The sequence below is a fragment of the Ziziphus jujuba genome, chromosome 4 (assembly GCF_031755915.1).
Source record: "Ziziphus jujuba cultivar Dongzao chromosome 4, ASM3175591v1".
Classification (NCBI taxonomy): Eukaryota; Viridiplantae; Streptophyta; class Magnoliopsida; order Rosales; family Rhamnaceae; genus Ziziphus; species Ziziphus jujuba.
In genome coordinates, this window is record NC_083382.1 from 31,580,017 (window position 1) to 31,600,489 (window position 20,473).

A 20,473-nucleotide genomic window follows, 5' to 3' on the forward strand; every position below is an offset into this window, starting at 1 on the left:
TGACAAAACGCAAAGAAACGAGTCCACATGGACCGCTGGAACCGCAAAGTCGGTATATTTTCGTTTGGAGGAAATGGTTGGATGCCTTAACCATGGTCAACCAAAAAGCCTAACCAGGGTGGCTATCGAAAGCTACCCAAACCAAACCACCCATGGTTTAGTTTTTCCAACAATGCATCTCACACCATTTATTTTTCTATAAATAGCCCATTTGATCCTTTTGTTGATCTTCCTCTCTCTTTATCTACGCTTCTTGCCCTTCGGAAGCGTAGTTTTCTCTTCGAAGAAGGGTTTACGCGCTTTCAGATCCCATCCCTTCGCTCCAAGCGTGTCTTTCTCGCCTCTACCGTATCCATTACGACACCGTCTGGTACGTTTCAGATTGTTTACTTAATTTCTCTCTGATTGACATCTCTTAGATCTGGCTGCTTCAAATTTTCTTAGGTTTTTTCTGAGCTTGATCGCAAAAATTTAAATTATACGGGTTCTGCGTGTTTAATATTATGTTATCGTTATGGTGTGTTTGGTTGCTCAGGAATAGGGCAGGAAAGTTAAGTTGGACATCTCGATGTTGTGTGTCTAATTTTGTTTTGCTTCGTATGATTGTTTGGGTTGCTTTAGGTGAGATATTTGTTTATTAGGAAGTAAAGACCTCGTGACTCGTGGTTTTGGGCCTTCCTTTGGCTCCATTTTTGTTTAACTTGTACGAACCTTTAAAAAAAAAAAAAAAAAAAAGGATTTCACCTTTTATTTTCGATAGTCGTTTTTAATTCTTTTTGTGTAATACTCATACAGATAGTGTTTGCTTGCTGGTGTTTCAGGAAAGTAGTTGTTAATTATCAAATTTGTTGGGCAATATCAATTTATTGGTTCAGAAAGTCATCCATTGAATTTTGTTATTTCTTACTATTTCTATTTGTTATAGGATTGCATTAGTAGTTCTATTGCCATGGCTGCCACTGCAGCAGCTGGTCCAAGATATGCACCTGAGGATCCAACTCTTCCAAAACCTTGGAGAGGACTTGTTGATGGTAAAACTGGGTATCTTTATTTCTGGAACCCTGAGACCAATGTGACGCAATATGAGAGACCAATGGGCTTAGCTCCTCCACTAAAGTCTTCTTTGGTGCCTATAAGCTCTTCTGTTCATGCTCAACAATCTGCTCGGGGACAACGCCATTATCATACACCTGATGAGCGTGATGTTGAGTATGGCAAAGGCGGCAATGGTGGGTCAAAACTTGAGGTTGGAACAAGGAGTCAGCAGGTATGCCTTCTTCGTGTGCTGGCTAATTTTGTCTCATGTGCAAGGCGCCTTTTTAGTTTAGTGTGAAACTCATTGAACTTTTGTTTGTTGAATTTTCCTCGTCTTGACAAATAAAAAGCTCCATGATGGCTTTTTTTACACGATGGATTTTTTAACAGTTTTCTGAAGGAGAAAAAAAAAAAAAAAAAAAAAAAAAGGACCTCATATCTGCTTGTCTTCTGTCTTATCTTATTAGGGGGCCTGTGGTATCTATGTAAGCTTATTCACATGTGATCTTATTATGAACGAGCTTCCATCTTTATGTAATAATACTAAAAGATTATGCATAAGATTCATAGAGGCGTGTATTATGTTGTGTTTTGTTTTTATCTGTTTGATTGAAGCAATGGTCTTAACTTGTATTAGAGTGCAAGAGGTGGAACTGCTGCTTCTCATAATGCTGCCAGAGGTGGAGCGGTTTCCTCTCTCAGTGCTCCTAATGGAACAGCTTTTGATGGACATGGGGGTTCTTTAGCTAGAGGACATGGAACATCAGATGCTGGAAGTGTTTTGTCTGCTGAGTCTTACCGTCGTAGGCATGAAATAAGTGTTACTGTGAGTATCTTCAAAATGCTTACATGAGGCATATTATAATGTTGTGGTTGTTGTTTGATATTATTGGACATTGATGCGATGTTTCTTTTTTATTTTAGAAGTATCTAGCAACTTTTGTTTCCTTTGCTGTTATTTGTTCAATTTGCCATTTGATGTTGTTGTTTATCATTTATTTTGCTTTACTTTTTTTAGGGAGATAATGTGCCACCACCTTTTACATCTTTTGAAGCTACTGGTTTTCCTTCTGAGATTCTTAGAGAGGTATCAAACTACTGCTTGTCATTTTTTATTTTTTATTTTTTGTGTCTTTATGCAATAATGGTGGCAAGGAGCTCCTGTAAGTTTGCTAATACTGTGTAACCTAAGTGTTTCTTGTACGATTCTATGATTGCTGGAGGTCCAATATTGAGTTTCAGACTCATGTTAATTCTTTTGCCATCTGTACTTTTTGTCGCAGGTGCGATATTTGCTCCTGGGAGGAGCTAATGTCGTACGCTGTGCTGCCCTCTTTGGGGGGCTTGCGTTTATTTTGGAGTGCCCTTATACGGTGGACCAATTTTTTGGAAGGGCCTTCCAAATCACCCAAGTTTGTGGCGGGGACTGCTGTTGGTGATGATTCAGTCTGCCACTCAGTCCGAATGAAAGAAGAGGCCTCCTCCTGCTCCAGCTTGCGTCAGCAAGCATTGGCCGCGTGCAATGGGGGATGATGCTTCTTCTGGCATTACTGACTTCTATAAGACCAAAAATGAAAACAAAGAAATCTTGCAGCCAGTATCTGTGCTTATTGGAGCTGCTGGAATTTTGCTTTTTCCAGGTACACAATGCAGGGTTCTCTGCCCCAACTCCAATTCAGGCTCAATCGTGGCCAGTTGCTCTTCAAAGTAGAGATATTGTGGCCATTGCTAAAACAGGTTCGGGGAAAACCTTGGGGTACTTAATTCCAGGGTTTATTCATCTCAAGCGCTGCCATAATGACTCTCAATTGGGTCCAACTGTGTTGGTGTTGTCACCAACACGGGAGTTGGCAACACAGATTCAAGATGAAGCTGTGAAGTTTGGAAAATCATCAAGACTATCTTGTGTGGTATGTAACATGTGGCCCCAGTTATAGTTATCTAATTTAGAATGCAGTTTTTAAATGTTCCTTTTTAATATTTCTCCTGGATGTAAATGGCTTCTCTTGGTGGCCTTTATATGGTTATAGACTTGTAATATTTTCTTTTAACGTTCTTGTGCTAATAGTATGTGTGTGCGGTGTGTTATATCACCATTCTTGTGCTAATGGTATGTGTGTGCAGTGTGTTATTTAGTGATATGCGTATCTGTTTTGGTCTATACCATGTGAAAACTCTTGTCAATTAGCACATTAATTGACTATGGGATATCCAAGTTTTATGTTTTAGCTATTTTTGTACACTAGTGTTTACTGTCCCAGTTGTCTGTTAAAGTGTTTCCCATGTTGTCGATATGATATATTGTTGACATTTATTCCTTTATGTTTATATTTTGCTTCAGTGTTTATACGGTGGAGCACCAAAGGGTCCACAGTTAAGAGATATAGATCGTGGTGCAGACATTGTTGTTGCCACTCCTGGTCGTTTGAATGATATTCTTGAAATGAGGAGAATCAGCCTCCATCAGGTTTCATACCTCGTGCTGGATGAGGCTGATCGCATGCTGGACATGGGTTTTGAACCTCAGATAAGAAAGATTGTAAAGGAGGTGCCAGCTCGCCGCCAAACCTTAATGTACACAGCAACATGGCCAAAGGAGGTTCGGAAGATTGCAGCTGATCTTCTGGTCAATCCTGTTCAAGTTAACATTGGAAATGTTGATGAACTTGTTGCAAATAAAGCTATCACTCAGGTCTGAGTTCTGACCTTTTCTGGTAATGATTTAGCTAGTCAATATACATATTATGTGCTTATTTTTTGTTTTCCTTTATCAATGGTTCGTTCCAGCATGTTGAAGTATTGGCACCCCTAGAAAAACACAGAAGATTGGAGAATATACTGCGGTCTCAAGAGCCAGGATCAAAGATAATTGTTTTTTGTTCCACCAAGAAGATGTGTGATCAACTGGCTCGCAACCTTACTCGCCAGTTTGGAGCGGCTGCCATTCATGGAGACAAATCCCAGGGTGAGAGAGATTATGTGTTGAATCAGTTCCGCACTGGTAGGACTCCAGTGCTTGTTGCCACTGATGTTGCAGCTCGAGGATTGGACATTAAGGACATCAGGTTTTTGACTGTTATTTTATGACATTTATAGTGGATAAAGATGTTGAAGGGGGAAGGGAAAAAAAAAGAACTGAAACATAAATAATTATGAATCAAAAATTAAAGCTTGAACATGTAATGACATCTTTAGGTCAAATCTATTTTAAAACATGCCATAGATTTATGAGAGTTCTCAATTAGACATGGTAGATTACATAAGCATGGCACAAGTAGAGTTGTCGTAAAGAACGGCAAATATTACAAGACTGGTTGTAAAGAAGGGCCAACAGTACAAGACTAGGCCCCCTGCTGTTTTCCTATCATTTTCACACAGAACATTATAGGTTGTCAAAAAACTGAATTACCTTACCAGATTAAGTGGTTATTTAGCAAAGATGAAAATTGAAGTAAGAGAAAACACTTGAACTTTGTTGTTCATATATTGCCAGTTTTATGTTGAGAATTATAGTTGTGTGCTTCTATTCAGGTTATAATTATAAATTTCTGTCACAGGGTGGTTATCAATTATGACTTCCCTACAGGAGTGGAGGATTATGTTCATAGGATTGGGAGGACTGGAAGGGCAGGTGCCACTGGAGTGGCTTACACATTCTTTGGTGATCAGGATGCAAAATATGCATCAGATCTCGTCAAAGTTTTGGAAGGGGCAAACCAGCGAGTGCCCCCTGAAATTCGTGATATGGGCTCTCGAGGTGGTGGTGGTGGGATGGGAAGATTCAGACGCTGGAGTTCTGGTACTGGTGGCCGCGATGGGGGCCGTGGTGGACGTAATGATTCAAATTATGGTGGAAGGGGAGGATGGGGATCTTCATCTTCCTCATCCAGCAGGCCAGATAAGGGTGGTGGCCGTGGGTATGACTCTCGGGACAGGTACATGGGATATTTTAGCTGTTGATGCATTTAAGTCATATCAATTTTGATACACATCTTATCAGTGATAGTTTATGATGTCTAACCTATTAGATGCATGTTATTTTTGAATTGACTATTATTTCTGGTCTTAAAAGTTATATTCATCGGCTTGGCCTGGTGGCAAAAGCACTGGGTGAAATCCCACTCCTCTTAAGTTTAGAATATATTGTATTCCCTGATCAAAAGGAGATAAAAGCTGTTTCCATGAATCATTGCATATGGTTAAATCTGTAATTGTATATTTGCTCTTAATTTCTTAATTGGTTGAGTTTTATACTTCCATATATGATTAGGATTATGTACATCTAAAATGCTTCAAATATTCTGTGTGGGGAAAGCAAAAATAAATTTTAAAAAAATTCCTTGCAAATTTATTTTTCTTTAATTTTATTTGATGTTTTTTGATGCCTTGTGTCATATCTGCTTCACTAAATTTTGTAACGTTTCTTCATTCCACTTGAAACACTATATTCTGGGGAGTAATAGTTGTAAATACCTTCTGTGCAACAGGTTCGACCAAGGTTACCACAATGGGTATGATGCAGATGCTCGTGGGAAGTATGATAGGGGTCGTAGTCGAAGCCCTGAGAAAGGTTCAGGTTTGGGTGATCGTAGTAGAAATTGGAATCGTGAACGCAGCCGTAGTCGCAGCCTTGAGAGATTTGACAGGGGCCCAACAGTTAGTTTCCACAAAGCAATGATGGAACGAGGTAGGATATCACCACCACCTCAACGCCAGCATGTGCCACCAGGGAATCCTACAAATGACAGAGCTTCATCACATAGTGGAGGTGGTGAGAAGGCTAACCATGGAGGTTCCTATGATGGTCATTCCCAAGAGTGGGGAAGATCATCAGGAGATGGACCTCATTCTTCTTACTTTGGGGAAGAAGCTGAAGAGGGAATGATTCCTCAAGATGAAGATGGCTGCAATTGAGGCTCCACTCTGTTCTCTTCGAGGGGTAAACTTTTTAACGTTGTCTTTTTGTTTGTCTTTGATATTTTTCTGTAACCGGATATAGGGAGGCTGTTGCAAAGGCAACTAGGGTGTGTCGGGTCGATGGTGGTGGAATTATTGATTTTTGAGATGGGGGATCGAAAGGCTAAAACTGCGTTCCCTCAGAACTTCCTGAGCCCTTCTTTTCTCTTCTTTTGTTAAATCACTGTGTTTTTTTTTTTTTTTTTTTGGTAGAAAAAGTAGGTAAGATGTACTTGTTACAGATATTTAAAGATATTTGCTGTGTAGTTTTATGATTTGCAAATTTATAGTAATCTTAACCTTTTATCTTTGATCTGATTTACTGTTGGACGTTTCTTACTCATATTCGTCTGTTAACTGTTGTAATGTTTTCTGTTTTTAGTTTTTGGTAATAAAAAGATCTCTTGGTCGGGAAGAAAATGAAAGTAAATAAGTTAGAAATTCTTTGAATGGGAAAGGACTCGCATGTTGACGTCAAGAAAGCAGAAGTGATCATCAAGTCCATAGAAAGAAAATTAATCATTTGCCTATTGTATGTCCTAAATTTCTTCCAAATTTTGTAGAAATAAGAAAACGAGCATGTACAAAAATAACATCTGAAAATTTGTTATTTCTAGAAGTAGAAAATAATGTAAAACGAAGAAATTATTTTAACATAATAGTTGCAGGTATGAAATGTCAAAATGATGGTTCATTTTCAAATAGGAAAGTAAACCGAGAATGTATTTGTACATATGCTACGTACCCTTAGTATTCCTTTTTTTATTTTTATTTTTTGGAGAATTACAATTTAACCATTATTTTTCTAAATTTGTTGATTTGTTACTGCTACAGTTTTTTATTTTTTATTTTTATTATTTTTTTAATCTTAATATATTCTAAATTAAAAGGACGAAAATTTTTGCAACCAAGTTTACGAAAGGCAGCTGAGTTTCTTATTTTCTTTTATTTTAATAATAAAAGAAATGAATTTTTTTTTTAAAATTTTTTTTTTATTATTATTTTTTTTGGGTAAGAGAAAGGAAGCTGATTGTGCGCGAAAGATATTGAAAAAACCTGCAGCCGCAGTTGGCAAGTGGAAAATACTTTTGGTCGGCACCACACATGTATTTCATGCACTACATCCATATACAACACACAATCATACATACATACATACACACACATATATATATATATCCCATACATACATCCATTCGCTCCATGTCACATATTATATTTTTGCCAAGTGGCAATTTCTCTCCCTGCTGAGATTTTTTTTATTGAAATTTTTAATTTTTCATTCTCATAAAAAATGTGCATTCATCATTTTTTTTTTAAAATTTTTAATTTATTATTATTATTATTATTATTATGTTTTGCTTTGCTTTGATGCATTTGTCATTCTTCTATGGATGCTTTTTACCATTCCCGTTGAAGGAAAAAAAAGAAAAAAAACCAAAGAATAAAATTTTCTTCTTACTTTTATTTTTCTGTGGTAAATTCCGTGTTTCAAATATTAACTTAAATCAAATCTTATTTCATTGTGCATTCAAATTGAAAATCCGGTGTTTGATAGATTTTAAGTAGTAGAAAAAAATATTTTCCCAAAAAATTATCTAAATTAAAGAGAGGTGACCAGAAAATATTTTAGTATTTATAAATTAATTTTCTGGAAATAAAGCCACATTCAAAACTTGTATTAAATGCTTTAAAACCTAGCAGATTTTAATAAAAAAGTTAAGCCACTGTCCATTTTATTTACACATACACAATTAGCAACATTAATTGCTATGACCCATCCACTTGGTGATAACTCTATTAATTTTAAACAAAATAGCAAATTCTGGGAATAACTTTTATTATAAATAAATAGGCATTTAATTAGATTTGCCAATTTAGGATGCATTCAAAGGGCAGTTACACAATAAGTACCCTGCTATAATTGCACACAACCCATGACTCATTGCTATAGCTTCAGACAAAACCCATTCCAGGTTTCTTACCTTATTTACAAAAACGACAAAATATTTGGTTGCAAACAAACCCTCCTATTATGAAATCACTTTGGTGTCCTAATTTTTATTTGAGAAAATTACCTAAAAAATTTCTAGTCTATCTTTTGTCCCAAAAAAAAAATAAAAAAATAAAAAAATTACTAGTCTATAACTATTTGTTTAGGGTACATATATATTGGAAAACTAGCTAGCAAAGATTTAATGGTCATCTCTTTATTGGTTTATATTTAATTAATATTATTTAAAAGGAAATGTTTTTCTTCTTAATTTATAAAAAAAAAAAAAAAAAAAAAACTACTTTGTTAAAGGTGCAAACTTTACAACATTAAAGTGAGCTTTCCTTATGATTTATACTTTCTTGGTATGCTAATTCATGCTCGGATATTGATCAATCAGTGGGCTATGCTAAAGCAGTAGAATAAGTTTCATCTTTAAAAAAAAAAAATAAAAAAAAAAAAGATCTTTTTAATTCATACAAATTAAAATTGACCAAAGTTGACTTCTCTCTGGATTAATTATACTTAAATTGCATCCTTTAAAGCTAAAATTAACCCCCCCCCCCCCCCCCCCCCCACAAAAAAAAAAAAAAAAAAAACCTAGGGAAAAAAATTGTTTTCTCATTGTGGGAAATAGCAAAGAAAGAGGCATATATGATGCAAGTGATTCATTTAATGAAAAAACACATGATATGCATATATAAGAAAGCCCCTATTTTAGTCCTTAAATTTTTATTCCATTCAAATCAAAAATTGTCCCACCCGAAATATATGTGTCCTACCTAATATTTTGAACCGTCAGATTGTGCATCACGACTGTGATTTTCAAAAATATAATCACATCAAAAAAAAGTCGCCACCCTAGAACGTAACGAAGAGCAGCACATGTCTTCCACGTGTCCTTGACACTGTCTAAGAAATTTTCCTAAAATACACGGTCCATATAACGACCTAATGATTATATTATACGTATATATATTTTTATGGTATATAATATATATATATATATATATATATGTATATGTATATAACATAAATTTTCTTTTTGGCAATGAAAAATAATAAGGTTGGAAGCTCAACAGTCACAATCAGGAAGCAATTTTCACCATTGGATTTGGATACAGCCAATGGCATTAGATATAATGGGGACCACTCCTCCTTTGCCCTTCCCAGTAATAAAGCCCATAGAGGACCCAATTGCTTCACATTAAACCATCCTTCCTTTCTTGAGCTTTTTCTTTCTCTCTATACTTCTTGCATGGAGCTTCTTGATACAAACAGCAGAGAGGATTTTCCTTTCTTTGCTTCTGCTTTCTCTGATAATCCTTCCAAACAACAACCAGAGCTAATTTACGACAATGGGTTTCCCTTGGAATCCTCTTCCTACAAACCCTTGTTTCAAAACCCACACCATTTTAATCATCACCATCACCAACTTCCTCAAAATGGGTCTAATTTGAATTTTCACACCTCCCTTGATCATTTTTTCCCTGAAGGAGGTTCTTCATCGTCCATCCCTATTTTTGGAGTTCCAACCCCTAGCATTGATCCTTTCGAGGCCTACACAAATGGGTTTTCGAAGGATTTTGGTGCTTATAATTCATCATCATCATTATCATCACCATCTATGCCTTTAGCATCTGATAGACAAAAAGGGATATTCATGCATAGTTTTCATCCTAGTACAGGCATAACTGATCATCATCAAGAAATTCCAGTCCAGACCATGGCAAAAACACAGATATATCCGCCTTTGAGCTTTCGAGAATTTGGATCAACAAGCGCTAAGTTGACAAATGAACTGTCATGCATAACTGCTGCTGCTGCTGAAACCAGGTTTCAGAAAAGAGTTGGAAAGAAGAAGAGGATACATGTCATGAGAAAGGCTAGCAAAGCCCAAAAAAAATCCAATATAATCAAAGGCCAATGGACTCCCCAAGAAGACAGGTAAACAAAAAAAAATTCTAAAATTTTTTTGTTTCTCAGTGTTTATCTATATGCAGTCCTTTTTTTTTTTCTTTTTTTTTTTTTCTGATTATACAAAAATTTTGAGTGTTTTGATTACGATTCCCCCCCCCCCCCCCTATCTTTTCACTTGATTATTTTTTCTTGGTAATGATAAATTTGGTTTAAAGAATCGCTCATGGAAAGAAATCTCTATTTTGCAGACTGTTGTTGCAGTTGGTAGAGCGCTTTGGAGTCAAGAAATGGTCTGCAATTGCTAAGATGCTGAATGGTAGAGTTGGAAAGCAGTGCAGGGAGAGATGGCACAACCATCTGCGGCCTGACATTAGGGTTTTCTTTTCCCCCTTCTTCCTCTTTTACCTTCCATATTTGCATATCTATGTTATTTAATATGCAAATATTCATCAACATATTATTTTTACACACATATACAAATAAATAAATCCATATAAAATATAATATGTGTAATACACATACATGAACATATGCATTCATACATTAGAGATGTGGTTTTATACACTTTTGGTTATTTATTTATGGAATAATTTACTTATTTGACGCGTATTGTCAAATAATTTAGAACTTATTAAATTGTATATTTTGTTGTTACAAATTATTTATCGACACGTGTTCTAAAGTATATGAATACTTACCTTATGTATTGTTTGTCGATACTTGCTTGACAACGCATGGACATGCATGGCGACAAATGCTAGGTTGGACTGAAATTTTCTGAATTAAACTTTATCATCATAATAATGAATATGAATTATACATCTCAAAAAACTCGTTTTATAGCTATCCTTTTTAGCTCATTTTGATAGAAAAAGTTTTGTTATTGCCAAGATTATAACATATCAAAACATTTCCAAATTTGAATGCACATAATCATATTTTTTTATACATGATATTCTAGGCTGAATTTTTAAATGAAAGAAACTCAACATTGATACATGGTATGACCATAAACTTGAGTACTTGACATATGTGTGTTTATTAATGTTTACTTATTTATACCTACATATATATATATACCATTGGTGAGAGAAATGCATGCAGCGAAGCCAACTTTCTTTCGTGCTTTTCAAGCTATAGGAATTACATATATTTGATATTTGGTGCTTTTCACTTTTTACTTGTGTATATATGAAGTTAGAAGATGTGTCGCAGATATATATATCCTAAATTGGTGGGATATATTTTGCAGAAAGATACTTGGAGTGAAGAAGAAGACAAAATACTAATCGAAGCCCATCAAGAGTTAGGAAACAAATGGGCAGAAATTGCAAGAAGGTTGCCTGGAAGGACCGAAAACACCATAAAAAACCATTGGAATGCAACCAAGAGAAGACAAAACTCGAAGAAGCAGAGAAACAAAGACTCCAACTCCAAAGTCTCGCTCTTGCAAAACTACATCAAGGGCATAACTTGTTCTTCTTCGTCTTCTTCACCATCTCCAACTGGTCATCATCGCGAGACGAAAACACAAGGAGCTGCAGAGTCAAGCAGGGATGTTGTTGTTGCTGAGCTCGATAAGCAGATCATGGTGGTGGACGACAAACTTCAAAGCATTATTGAGAGCTCGGAAATCACGGCCGCAGAATGGACAATCCCCAGCTTCGATCATAATGAAGCTATGAATGTGGTTTCGAACGACCAACTATTTTCTGAAAGTTTTGGTTTTAGGTCTTTGCTTGAGGAGATGCCCACTGGAGGTTCTGTGATTGATGATATGCCATTTGAGGTTGACAATGTGATGATGGGCAAGGTGAAGAAAGAGATGGATTTGCTCGAGATGATCTGTCAGGGAAAGCTTTAAACCTAGCTAGCTATATAGCTGTGTTTAATTTAGTTGGTTATATATTTGTCTAGCTAGCAAAATGTAAAAAAGTAGGTCATGATCAGAACTAAAAGGCTTACATATATATATATATATCTCTAGCTAGCTATGGTAGTGGGATAGAACTATGTGCTTGTGTTATTTTTGCATATGTTCTGCTTGTGTTTTTCTTACCCAAAAAAACTTATGTTCCTAAGCTTAAAAAGTAAAAAAAGAAAAGAAAAAAAAGTGTCTGCATATCCGATCGACAATGGAAAAAAAAAATAAAAAATAGAAACTTGTTTGTGAGAATAAAAAAAAAAAAAAAAAAGTCTCTATTTTTAGTAGAAAGAAGAAGAATGTGATCTGTTGGTTTTATCAAAATTAAACTATCAATCTATAAATATAGGTTTATATATATATGTATATTGTACATTGCATAATGTATTTCTTCATCTTATGTACCCATATATAGTTTTGGTAAATTCTTATGATAAATGTTATATTTACTGACTAAGGTCTAATTTTCTCAGCCAGTTATTTCAAAATATATATATATATATATATATATGCTTAGCAAGGTGTTGTATATAAATGTAAGGCCGGGATATTCGATGGGGTTGACAGTTCCGCTGCAAACCTGGAATGATCGGAAATGTCGCCCTTTCGTTAATTTCTTTAGAAAATAATTAAATGAGTAAATTAATGGTAACAATTGACCCACCCCGGAATGATTATATACTTAATCGTAAATTAATGCCTTTGTCTATGAATATTGATTTTTGGGCTTTTGATGGTTTTCGACTTTGAGCTTTTAGAGGCAATTACAGTTGCCTGTGTAATAAATGGATGCAATTTCAGTTGTCTAAAACTTAGGAGGCAATAAATAAATACGTTATTATAGCCACCAAAAACCCTTAATTTCCTGCGGTGCTTTAGTGGTTGATTAATTTAATGGGAAAGAAAGGGGGGAAAAAAAAAATGAAAAACGAAGAACCTATATAAGTGATGTACAAGAAACAAATCTTTACAGTTGCGAGATTGAATTAGTTTTAGCTTTACATAATTTGAAAGTGATGATGATGTCATATTTGTTATCAGGCAACCTTTGATTTTGGCTTGATACGCTTGGCTCTCGAGTACCAGAAAACTCCAGCGAGAGCCATAGCAGTACCTGCATTAATATGATTAATATTAGTACAATATGTAAGTCATAATATTATAATATTAATTAATCGACTACAAAATTACAGTTAGTCATTATAATGTATATACATATTGGTATTATATTATATAGAAAAAATTTAAATAAATAAATAGTTACCGAGAGCATTAACGGGTGAAACAGGTGTTCGGAAGAAGATGACTGAGGAGCTAATCACCACCACACGCTTTACACAGTTTCCTACTGCGTGAGTGACCGCTGATACCATCTCTAGTATCATATAAGACACCTGGACCCACACAATACCCCAGTCAAGAAATCAACGTCTAATTAATTGCTATACCATATAATACACACACACACACACACACACACACACACAAGTATATACTTGTTCACTGTGAAATTTTGGGATATTTGCTTAGACAAGTAACCCGCTTGAAATATATATGGAGAAAATATATTGGATGGACCTCAGATTGTCTGTTTTATGTTTTGTGTTCTTAGCCTATGGATGTGGTGTAATTTCAACATTGAAAAGAAAAGCCAGTGAATGAGGCATCGCTCAGGGATAGAAGTGTGCGGAAAAACCTGTGCAGGCCAATAATGATGCAAGTTATAAAAAAAGTGAACAAAGAAAAATAAAGCAAAATGAGCTTAACCTGTTGGTAACTATGGAAGCAGACCCCAGTTAGAAGTGATCTCAACAATAGCTCTTTTATATTTAATCCTTGGTTTGCCTGTTTAACAGAAAAGGAAGAGAATTCAAATGGTTATTTTCTAAAGTTAATTACACTTTAATATATCGTATTTTGGCCAGATTGCACATTGAACCTTCGAATTTAAAATTTTTTTATATTGGAGAATCAATTTATAATTTGTTTCACATCAGTCCAATTTCAAAATTAATTCCAAGATTTGGGACGTGGGTCCAATACTAAGGATATCCTCCACATGCATATTATACATTACTTGGCTAAGAAAACAGTATAGAAATTTTAATAATCGAGAAAATTAACTACCTTTTTCAATTTAAACAAAATATGAAGAGAAAAAAATTGATTAATAAATTAAGATGTTTAAACTTTAGATATATATATATATATATATATATAGATACTTACAGCCGACTGCAGGTATGAAGGACCAAACTTGATTCCTTCTAGGAGAATAGCCGAGGGAACCAACAAGGTGAAGGAAATGATGGTTATCACAGAGAAGAGATTGATATTATCCAAAGCATCCTGATTAGGAACAAAGTAGGGTCATAACCCAGAATTCTTCAATTTGAAAAGTTGATTGCTGAAGGAAAAAAAAAAAAAAAATATATATATATATATCATCTTCCCCCTCAAGGAGGCAATAGTCTACCTCTTTCTTAACCATTAACTTCTTGCTTAATACATTACGTGATTGGTTAGTAAGGTTGGAAGCCATTGCAGTACAGAAGCCGATCCTGTAACGAAACGTATAAATCTTCATGCAACTTTGCTGATGTTACAAGTAAATTGCCGTTTGTTTGGTGTGTATATATATATATATATAGTTCTTTTCATGTTGTTAATTAAGTGAGACTAGTGGAAGATCATTATCGCTTACCAATTAAAAGAGGCCTCGGTGAAGGATGCCAATGCTACTCCACCTACAATTGGTACAAGGGAAGAAAATACCCAGAGACTTGGCCTCTGTGTGAACACGGTCAACACTCAAAAGTCAAAAATGACTCAACAAGATGGTTATTCTCTACTACTGATTAACAACATGAATCAAAGGCAATGTCCTAACTAAATTTTTTTAGTTTTGACAATATTGTATGAGGGATATAATTCATATGAGGAATAAAAGAAAAACAACCGAGCTAGCTCATACCCTTAAAGCTCATACCCTTAATGGATAAAGAAGATAACTAGTAAATTTGCATCAAAATGAAAGAAATTATTAGCTTCTATGGGATCAAAACGAAGATTATTTATGAAAGATATTGCTTTCCTTGGTCCCATAATTTGCTTCCCAGTTTTGGTAAGAAATTTTAGGCCTACATATTTTTGTTCGCATAAATTGGAGAGTCAAATCCTGATACTTCTTGTAAATTTCTAGTGGCATCTTTGCTATAATTGATGTTATGTTTTCTTCTCCGTATTCAGTGTTCACAAAGCATCAATCTCGAAATTACATATGAACAGAATTGGGCAGAAAAAGAAAAAATTTTAGTTGTCTTTATTTTTTTTATTTTTTTATTTTTTTTTAAGGGTTGACAATTTAGGGGAAAACAAAAGAATATTTAAATTCTTACCTCTGCAAGGAACAGTGCAGAGAGCACAACCGTGAAAAAGGGCTCCATAGCTTTGATAGTGTGAGTGAATGAAACAGCAACTTTCCCAAGACTGATATTGGTCAACAGGTTTCCCATTGTGTGAGCCACGGCCAATGGTAAAATCGCTGCGAACTGGAAAATGAATATTACAGTGGCAGTTCACAATTCAAACATATGAACTTATTACATTCACCACCACAAGTAAAAAAAATATATGAGATTTTCACAAAATCTTAATTTTATAACATTAAGAAAGTACCTGTGAGCGACTGATCTTGGGTCTTGTATAGAGGTTAAATGTCCACATCAAGGTGACAATCACAGTACCACATCCAAACTGAAAAGCTGTTACAGTTGCTGGAAATGGATATACTTTCAGAACCTGTGATGTGAACCAAGCTTTTTTGCCTTAAATTTTGTTCCTTTATTTAGTTCTCAAGTTATCAAAAATCATATGTAATTTGAAGAATGGAATTCCTGTTCACATAGGAAGTATTTTCTTTCTCACGTTTTCATGGAGATCAAACAAATAACAGAGATCCTCTTGGTCTTTTATGAATATATAAATCCAAGCGATAAGCCAGAGTAGGGATGAATACCAATAAGAAGAAACAAACATTTTCAAAACGATGAATCAAAATGAAGATGAACATAACCTGTTTGTTTAAGATATTGAAGTAAATATTCAAAAGGTACCAAATTCCGAACATAGCCCCAAGCTGCAAAGTCCGAGCCAACCTATCTGTCTTCCCCGCATCTTCACCACTTTCGGGCAATGAAGCAGCCCTGACTACCAAATTCTCGAACCTTCGAGTAGAAACGGGAAACGGAGCAGATATTTGAGCACTGAAAAGCAAAGAAGATAAAGAAGCAGAAAATGTAGAAGAATGTCTTTGCGAGAAGAGTCTATGAACCACATGTTGGCTATGGTCTAGTCGTATGGAAGACGAAGATTTTGAAAGTTGGGAGAGCTTAAGGATAGGATTTGGACATGGAGGTTTGAGGAATTGAGTAGAAGGAGACATAGCCAGTGCGGTGCTCTGCATTTTTGTGGTGTTGCGCAACAGAGGAGACACACTGAAACAAAAAGAAAAAAAAGGGGGAAAAAACAAAAAACAAAAAAACAAAAAAGAAGGAAAAAAAGAAAAAAAAGAAAAAAAAGAGGAAGCTCCATATGGTGGTCTTAACGTTGCATGGAAGCAAAACGTCGTCGTCCCGCTGTATTCATAGTCGGCGGCTAAAATCCATAATTCTTGTGGTTCACGTGCCACAGGATTTAGTCCTTTTTGGTAGACTGCCACAAGATTAGTCACTGTTTTTAAGATTAAGATAGTGTCTACGAATGTTGAAGTAGGATAGTTTTGCATTTGATAGAATCCCGAGGTCACGTATCGGGTCACGTGACTTGGGGGGAATCAACTGCACAAGGGACTACAACCGTGAAGTACTAATGAACGATGTTTTAGATAAAACGTATAAAAAGGAAAAATGGTCAATTGAATTCGCAGAGATTCTCAGAATTTTGAATTATCCGCTACTATTAAGGATTATCAGATTGTTGACGTGGTAAATTGAGATTGGTTGCGATGATAATGTACAGTTACGTCATTGGGTGGTGGTTGGTCCATAGCAAACCTTGGTATGAATGGATGGTATGGACCTGATGTTATGTGTAATAAATTTGCCCAGACAAGGACGTGGCATGCAGTGATTCAGAACCTCATATCATTATACATTCATATAGAGAGAGCAACGGCCTTGGACCACCACGTTGATTGACTTGGTTTTCAAATTGTTGCAGTCCAACTTTCTCATGTGGGGTTACCATAAGGTCAGAGCTCACAGTCGCTACCTCAATTGCATAAATTTTTCAAATTTTTTGTTAAAATCTTCTCCTCAACCACCTTACGTCCTTATGCGACTCTGTTCTCAATCTAACGGTGTGATTTTCTTTGGGAAAATTTCAGTCACCCCACTGACTTTTCCAGTAAAGAAACAACAAAATCTATGATTGACAATTTGGAAATGCAGAGTCACCCAAAATGACATGTCCCTGTGTAAGATATTTTTTTCTTGTAAAGTGAAAAACAGAGTTTGGTAGATGCAAATTTTTGCAGAAAGCGTTAAGAGTAACATAGCAAGGCCCTGAGCTTCATAGAGAAAACTTACTTGCAACCTCAATTATTATTATTATTATTATTATTATGATTACTATACAAATTGGAAATTTTTCTTTAGAAATTCTACAAGTTTGACTGTATTGGGCTGGCATTTCGAGGTTTAGGTGCAAGTATCAGAAACAACCAAAACAGCGACCAATTGATCCTTTATTAAATTAGTTTTTTATATACCATAAAAAATCAAAATGAATTTGGAAACTGTCAAAGAGAACAAGAATCAGTGATCAAAATTTTTGTAGTGATAATCATAGAGATGCAACAACAAAATTCCTACAATCTCAAACTTACATGCAAGAGTTGCATTATTCATGATCATGAGACGCATTTAAGTCTTGCAAAGGTCAAATAGCCAGTGTGACCTTTAGCTTCACTACATGGCCTAGCCATTACTACCGTAGAAGTCGAGTTTTCCAGCACATTGCTTCCTTCACTTGATCGTTGTCGCCTCTTACATGGGCGCATCCCAAGAGGAACACCCTCCTCACCCTGAGAGTTGTCCAATTTCCCTTCTTGAACTTCGTATGTGCGAAGGAGTATCTCAAATGTCCTTATATCTATATCGAAGCAAATGTCACATACACTAATATGGATCAACAATCAATTGCTCTTCTTTGAAGTTCATCTTCAAAATATCAAGGAAAGTACACGCAGAACAACTAAAATATGTGAAAAAAATGGAAAAGATAAAAAGTGTGATTCCACACTGTTTCAGATAATAGAAGACTGAAAGCTTACCTGTGAAATTTGATTTAAGAGTTTCACATGATCGTTGAACCTGCTCAACACAAGGAGAGAACGAGCATAAAATTCCATCTTGTTTCAGCATCTTCCCAGCTGAAGGAATGGCCAGCCAGGGTTGAGGTAGGTCCAAGAACACAGAATCTGCCATTCCACAATATTCATCTGGAAATCCTTTGCCCTGAATATCCCTAACAGCTACAGTGGCCAAGTTGCTTAATCCCATCTTCTCAAAATCCTCTCTATAGAAGACAAACGAAAAAGTCAATGTTTCCGCATATCTTATAAATAGTGATATCCTACTTGATTAGAGTAAATAGCTCACAAAATCAATGCTCTCTCCCACCATAACCATCATAAAGTTCATTGAACAATGTTTCATAAAATCATGACAAGCAGATGAGGCAAGCTCTTTATAGGCTGAACTTGATCTTAAAACCCAATAAAAATCGTTATTTACTTGGCTCATATTCTAGACTTCGAGTATGTAAGGTTTTGAAAGAAAAATAAAAATATATTTTCCATGCAAAAGTAAACAATATTAAAAAAGAAAAACTAATGCAAACATTATGAAGACTATAGAATTATAGGTTAAACTATCTATCAATTGAAAATCTTCCTTACTTACCTAGCTGATGCTGCTCTGAGTTCATGGAAATCAAATGTATAAACATGTCCACTAGGAGCTACTGCCCTTGCAAGTGATGTGGTTAAAGATCCACTTCCAGTTCCTGACTCAAGAACCACACAACCGGGAACTATTTCCAAATACATGATCACAAAGCTAATATCTGCAATATAGAGAATCTGAGTCCTGTGGCTTAGAACCAAAGTCCACAATTCAGGAGTTGGGGCTAACAGGTATACAAATCCGCCCTTGTTGCTAAACACCTTGATGCCAAAGGGTTTACCAATCCAGTCTGAATGTTTAAATACACCAAATCGATTCTGGAGTACTGAACCCTCACAGACTTTAACAGCTTTCAATGTATCATGCCTCTCATAAACGATAACCAAATCTCCATCACGAATGCAACGAGTAAAAGATATCTTCTTTGAAGGATCATTAGCAAACATCGTGTTTATATCTGATATTTTGAAGCACAATGTTATTTTTAAAACAATACAAAATTGGTAATGCGGAATATATTATACATATATTATTGTATCTAAGGTAAATATCTACCAAAAAAACCAAGGTTTGTAAAGGGTAGCAGAAAAGCCAAAAATGAATCATAGAGTTTCATACTTCATAGACATCTTCAGTTTAAGATATACAATATTCAATACACAAAAAAAGTGTAACATCTATTTAGTTTTTAGGTCAGTTGGGAAGGTATAATTGCCGTGCCTACATAAACCGTCAAAATCACAAAACAAAAATTACTCGTACCGACAGGAAACAACCGTACTTACTTCAACCTACTACTAGCCAAGCAAAAACCTAAAACACAAAGGAAAAATTCCTTCAAAGACCACATTGATTGAAAGCATCAAAACCAAACAAAAACAGCTATTGATTGACTCCGGACGAGCACACAAAATCACATTATTCATAGGTTATTTCAGATAGCTTTTTTTTATTCAAGAACCTAGGGAAACAAACCGAACAAAGAAGTTTTAAGAGTTAAACAAGAAGAGATGAAAACCCAAGTTTTAAATTGTACGAAACCTGAAGCAGATTTTCACTATCAACAAGTAATTCAAATCAAAGCTGGGAAAATTTTCTATTGAAAAAGAAAACCGCGATAATCTAAAAAGAATACTTATAAAAAAAAGTACCTACTCAGAGAGTTCAGTATACCCAGTTGACGCAATGATGTCTGTCGTTATGAGAGTTGGGAGGCCGTTCTCCAAATGGGAACTGGTAGAGGCTCCTCTGAACAAGGAAAGGGAATGGTTAAGAACGAGAGGAGGAGGCGAGGCGGAGTAACGAAAGAATGGGCTGGGTCTTGGGCCGTGTATTGTATATAGGCCCAAAATAATTTGTTGGTTAAAATTCTACGTGCGTCGCAAAAAGACCTGCATACCCCATCATTGTCATTTACCGAAATATCCCTTTTTCTTTTGGGATTATGAAATCCATAAAACAATTTTTATTTTATTTTTTTGTCTTAAATTTAATTATATTGGTTCACATTGGAAAATCTTTATAAACTCGTATATTTCTTGCTATATTAAAGGATTCTGATTCTATTAAATAAATGAATTATTTTCTCAAATAATAATAATAATGATAATAATAAATATGGGTGTTCTTTTTTTTTTTCTTTTAAAAAAATTAGGATGTTAATTTTAGAATGTCCAT

At 35.2% G+C, this 20,473-nt stretch overlaps 3 protein-coding genes across 5 annotated transcripts; 1 reads left to right on the forward strand and 2 right to left on the reverse strand.

Moving 5' to 3' along the window:
- Positions 1-210: 210 nt before the first annotated feature.
- On the forward strand, positions 211-6,309 carry LOC107415300 (DEAD-box ATP-dependent RNA helicase 46). Of its 2 annotated transcripts, XM_016023599.4 has the most exons (9): positions 211-370; positions 926-1,267; positions 1,673-1,861; positions 2,054-2,122; positions 2,676-2,945; positions 3,377-3,727; positions 3,823-4,100; positions 4,593-4,970; positions 5,523-6,309. In XM_016023599.4, the coding sequence occupies exons 2-9, from the start codon at positions 950-952 to the stop codon at positions 5,947-5,949; spliced, it is 2,280 nt and encodes a 759-aa protein (XP_015879085.2). In that variant the 5' UTR covers positions 211-370; positions 926-949; the 3' UTR covers positions 5,950-6,309. The 2 variants fall into 2 exon arrangements, with proteins under 2 accessions (XP_015879085.2, XP_048328075.1); XM_048472118.2 differs by lacking the exon at positions 2,054-2,122.
- A 6,441-nt stretch (positions 6,310-12,750) lies between these two features.
- Positions 12,751-16,374, reverse strand: LOC107415289 (phosphoenolpyruvate/phosphate translocator 2, chloroplastic). Its single transcript, XM_016023588.4, has 9 exons — positions 15,904-16,374; positions 15,507-15,629; positions 15,227-15,379; positions 14,533-14,618; positions 14,305-14,389; positions 14,058-14,177; positions 13,596-13,673; positions 13,093-13,222; positions 12,751-12,942 (listed from the first exon to the last, which is right to left on the reverse strand). Exons 1-9 carry the CDS (start codon positions 16,291-16,293, stop codon positions 12,866-12,868), a joined length of 1,242 nt encoding a protein of 413 aa, XP_015879074.1. The 5' UTR covers positions 16,294-16,374; the 3' UTR covers positions 12,751-12,865.
- Positions 16,375-17,648: 1,274 nt separating this feature from the next.
- Positions 17,649-20,106, reverse strand: LOC107415290 (uncharacterized). 2 transcript variants are annotated; one of them, XM_060816610.1, is made up of 4 exons: positions 19,948-20,106; positions 18,794-19,253; positions 18,163-18,407; positions 17,649-17,981 (listed from the first exon to the last, which is right to left on the reverse strand). In XM_060816610.1, the coding sequence occupies exons 2-4, from the start codon at positions 19,240-19,242 to the stop codon at positions 17,740-17,742; spliced, it is 936 nt and encodes a 311-aa protein (XP_060672593.1). In that variant the 5' UTR covers positions 19,243-19,253; positions 19,948-20,106; the 3' UTR covers positions 17,649-17,739. The 2 variants fall into 2 exon arrangements, with proteins under 2 accessions (XP_060672593.1, XP_015879076.3); XM_016023590.4 differs by having other exon boundaries at positions 19,952-20,105.
- Positions 20,107-20,473: the final 367 nt, after the last annotated feature.